Here is a 4658-nt window from a genome sequence, read left to right as displayed (position 1 = left end):
CCAGAGGCTGTAGAAGGGGCCTCACAAAGTGTGCAGAGGTTGTAATACAAGGATAACTGAGGAGTTTACAAGTTTATGTTTGAGGCATTAGGGCTAGGAAATACAAAACTAAAAAAGTCTATCTGAATAGAAGGATTGATGAGGTTTGTCTTTCTCCTGGTGATCTTCTTCTTCTTCTTCTTCCTTTGCTCCGTTTTCTTCTTGTTAGCGATGTTCAGTCATTTAAGATGTCATTGCTTGGTAGTTTTTCAAGCACAAAGATTACAGAGGATTGCAAAGACAAATCACTAGACCATATGAAAAAATGTACTCTTGAAAATTTAGGTTTAGGGCTATGGTAGAAAGGTTTTCTACTCTAAAGAGAACACATATCTAGGTTAAGCACATTAATGACAGTTGAGAGGCATTGCACACCGACCACAAATACGCAGAAAGCAAGGAAAAACCTGGCCTTGTCCTTATGCCACACTGTTAACCAGATTGAAATAACCAAGCAGTTAGCTGCCAAAGACCAAAATTGTGGGTTTGTCCAAACACCTGTATTAAGTTTGCTCAAGGTAATCATCTCACATTGCATTGCTTTGCCAGGCAAACTAATAAGAGAATGTTTTACATTTCTATAACATCCAAGAGCAGCACAGCCACCGTAATTACAATGTTACCATCACTTTATCTCGGCCAGACCTCATTTCTGGCAATAGTGGCATACTCTGCAAGGGAGAGGACTTCTTTCGATAACAGGGCTGAAACTTCAGCAGTGTCATGTGAATGAGGTTTCAAATAATGGTGCATCCTTGCTATATATGGAGGAAGTTAAAGCCGATGTCTTTTTTTTTTATCCACCAGTCAACTCTGTGGTCTCAAATCAACTGTGTGATAACAGTTTACAATGAAAAGAATCATATCAAAGATATGGCTGCTGACCTGGTTAACTGCCATACGTGAGATGCCACTGTCTTCTATTTTGTAGATCTTCTGTTATTGACAGACATACCAAGAGGAGGAAAATCAGTTTCCAAGGTGAACTGTGCTAGTTGGGAAACATTTTTTACCCCAGTTCTTGGAGGACCAGTTCCAGACTGGACCTGTGAACCCTGATTTCTTGGCTCCAAATGCTTAGACTCACTGAAAGGCTTGGTTCTTAACAACTCTTGATCAGGCCTAAAACCCTCTGGTACTTTTGATGGATCCATCTTTCTGAAAGTAATAGATATCCTGTTTAAACAAACAGATACAACATCAGAAATCATAGAACCTTCTGAAAATTATGGCCCATTTTTATAACAATTCGAATCAATACACTTAAAAACAACCAGCTAGTATGGTGTGACTTCATTAAGGTCCCAAAGTTCAATAAACTCCTTTTCTGATGCTCATAAGCATGAAAAAGTTGTAAATATATCAGGTTACAGGTTTTCACCTCTTTGAAGGAACAGCAGGAACTGCATGTTTGGCAACATCTGCTCCATTTCCATTGAGAATAAGTACTGACCTGCAAGAGTAGAACACCTTGTAAGCATCCCGCATAACTAACCACAGCTTCTGTTAAAAAATTTCATGAGCAATGCTAGATTTCAACCAGTTTTGCCTGTAAAATGCGCACGTAAGTCAGTATGAAGATGCTCTTACCCTGTTGGCAAAGGGATAGAAAAAGACCCTTGGAATTCACCAGGCCCCAGAATTTTGAGGTTGGACCCAAAAATTATGTTGCACTCACTGAGCAGGGAGAGAGTGCAGAAGGGACGCACAAAATCATGATGATCAATATGAGGTGGTATGCAGTCTCCGACATCATAGATGTTCACAATACAACTGTCTGGCACACAGTTGGTTGGCAACACATGCCACCTGACCAACCGCTTGATTATCATTCGAAACATTTCTGGAATTGGATCAACTTCTTCTTCTCTTATTATTCCAGGAGGATTCCCATCTTTATCCTGCAAAGAATCCTTGTTAGAATGGTTCCTTGCATATTCAAAGTAAAAGAAAACATCCACACAATGAATGGCAATTTGCTCATACCACTGCATAGTTATAGCAGCATCCAAACTGCATGGTTACCCGCCCCTTTCCACGCATCCACTTTCGTGGCTCTGAGTATGTTCGTCCTAATTTGTCAATGCCAATGCAAGGTTGTTAAAACATTTTCAAACATTGGAAGCTTTCTGATTCATATATCTACAAATTTAATTTGGTTTAATGGCTCATAATTCAACTGTCTCAAGGCTAGAAGTTAAATGCTTAAAAGCTGAAAGCTTGAATATGTAGGCTTACTGCGAAGCTGTTGACTGCGCCCAAGTTCTTGCAGGTTATATATGTAGTCTATGAGCTCCTTTTGTTCTGAGGCATTGAGGACATTTGAATGAAGCTCCAAGCCTTGGAGAATGTTGACAGGAATTCCATTCACACGCTCCAGCAAAGTGAAATCCTTTTTACGAACAACTTGCTTTATCCGAGCACTCTCATCAACATTCTCTAGAGGATGAAGTGATTGGACTGATGTTTCTATCTCCTTTGTCTGTCCAGTTTTGCTTATTGAACTGTACAATGTTTTCCTGCTTAAAGACTGAGAGGACATTTTCATAACAAGATCCTCAATATTATCATGGGATACTGCAAATAACCTGTCACCCTTCTTAGAAATATCAAGCATTGAAAGACTTTCTGCTTTATCAAGGCCTGCCTGAGCCACAAGTGTTTCTGTAGCATTTTTTGAATCTAAAATTTCTGCTGGATGAATCTTTGTGCCAGAATCAACCGTAGAAGACCCATCCAAAACACTACCTGTCAATACACAAGGCGCATGTGAGACCAATTTCAAATTAAAGCGCCAACAGATCTGAATTTTATCTTACTAGTGCTCCCTAAAGTATGCAATATCTAAAAGTAAATAAGGTTCAACAACTCAAGTGTCAGCTTACACTTGCTTGCACATGACTTTATGGACTTTTTTTTTTTGGGTTTAAGAAGCAGTTAAGAGATTCAAGCCATCTAATTGCTCTGACTGTCGTCGCCTAAATTGCCCCATTTTCAATCATGGAGAGGATTACACAATTTATCTTCTAACTGTTAATTACTTCAATATTAAAAAAAGGAGGGACCTGTGTGGAAAGCAGGCCAACTGGACTTGATGCACTAAAATTGCAACTTGAATTATCTCATTATAGAAATTATAAGAAGCTGTAGAAAATTTCTCAATATAATTCCACGATGAGAATATGGACCCCGGGCCAGCGGGCCCTGCCCGCAACCACACCTAGCTAGGTATGTGGTGCCTCTTCTAGATGTTGAACACTGCTGAGGAAAAAACAAGGGAAAGGAGCCCCTTCTCCCACACGGCAAAATCCCGAGAACTTCTTGTGAATGGAAGGAAGGGCTAACTTCACTAGCAGCAACAAGATAAGCGAAAATGAAGCAATGCCGTCTATTTGCACTCTGAGTAAGCAGTAAAGTGTGTGAGATGCGTGTGTGTTTTTACTTCCAAGTAACTGAAACGCATTCATTGCAAAATTGGCCATATTTCCCTCCTCGAAAAAACAAAGAATATCTGAATTTTCATTCCTGCAGATGCAGATTGCAGAATTAGGAATTAGGGTTTGTGTTACCTGACGCAATGGAGGCCAGGCGATCGCGGATAATTGTGGAACAGGAGGGGCAGAGATCGTTGAAGGGGAGAGCTGAGGGGTGGGCCAGGAGGAGCGCAGCAGCTTGAACGAGGTCATTAGCGTTGTCTGCAGCAGGGCCGCCCGTGGTGCGGCCAGAGGGGTCGGCGAGGGTGGATCGGATCCCTGCAAACTGCCTGGTGAAGGTGTTGATGCTGCTGCGGGGCGCCGGGCGGGGGCGCACTGCACTGCCATTGGCAGATGAGGGTTGCTCATCCTGGGGGGCGGGAACCAGGCCGGGCTTCTGAGGGATGTCATTGCGATCCCAGGGGCTCTCTGCATCTGCAGGGGCAGCGTAGATCCGGTAGCCACTGCCGGCGTTGGCATTTCGGACACGGGAGGAGGAAGACGCCATTGCTGGTGCTGGGCTTCCAATGCTGGTAGCCTGGCTTCACAGCACAAAAGGAGCACACACAGGCAGGCAGGCAGGCAGAGAGAGAGAGAGAGAGAGAGAGAAAATGGAAGAGAGCACAAGAGCACTTTAGCGCAGGTGCAAAACGAGGGAGGAGAAGAAGACAACACCGACTTCACCTTAAGGCTTATATTATAAAACACCGAGTCGGATATTAGCTATTATTATGATATTCTTATTATTTTATTATTATTATTATTAGGGATCGTGAAATAGCAAAAAGAGAGAATCCAAAGCTTGACTTGCGAGAGTCCCCGTACGCTTTTGCCTTGCTTTTCCTGTGTTTGTAAAATCCGGGCCAAACGTCCCGATCGCCGTCCAGGTTCAACTTCTTATCAGGCTGAGTCGGCCAACAGTATAGAAGCCTCTTGTTTCAGGTATCTACATAATACATTGACTAACATCAACCTTGAATCTTTAATAAACCTCAATATCTATATTGAGTGCAAGAAGAGATGGCTTCCTGGACCAACATCAACCTTGATCTTTACCAAAGCTCAACAATATTGAGTTATCAAGCTCAGCACGACCTAGCACTCACATACCTGGATGCCTATTTCTGTATTCATATCACTGATGTC

At 42.4% G+C, this 4658-nt stretch overlaps 1 protein-coding gene across 1 annotated transcript; it reads right to left on the bottom strand.

Moving 5' to 3' along the window:
- Positions 1–542: 542 nt before the first annotated feature.
- Positions 543–4161, bottom strand: LOC148016537 (uncharacterized). The gene is made up of 6 exons (XM_087664261.1): positions 3609–4161; positions 2278–2787; positions 2026–2111; positions 1630–1940; positions 1421–1492; positions 543–1215 (listed from the first exon to the last, which is right to left on the bottom strand). Exons 1-6 carry the CDS (start codon positions 4018–4020, stop codon positions 960–962), a joined length of 1647 nt encoding a protein of 548 aa, XP_087520387.1. The 5' UTR covers positions 4021–4161; the 3' UTR covers positions 543–959.
- Positions 4162–4658: the final 497 nt, after the last annotated feature.

Source organism: Lygodium microphyllum, chromosome 23, assembly GCF_053477565.2.
Source record: "Lygodium microphyllum isolate KBCC chromosome 23, Lygodium_microphyllum_v1.1.10, whole genome shotgun sequence".
In the NCBI taxonomy this organism is placed as follows: Eukaryota; Viridiplantae; Streptophyta; class Polypodiopsida; order Schizaeales; family Lygodiaceae; genus Lygodium; species Lygodium microphyllum.
Note: the sequence above shows the minus strand (reverse complement) of the source record. Positions and strands in the feature narration are given on the sequence as shown.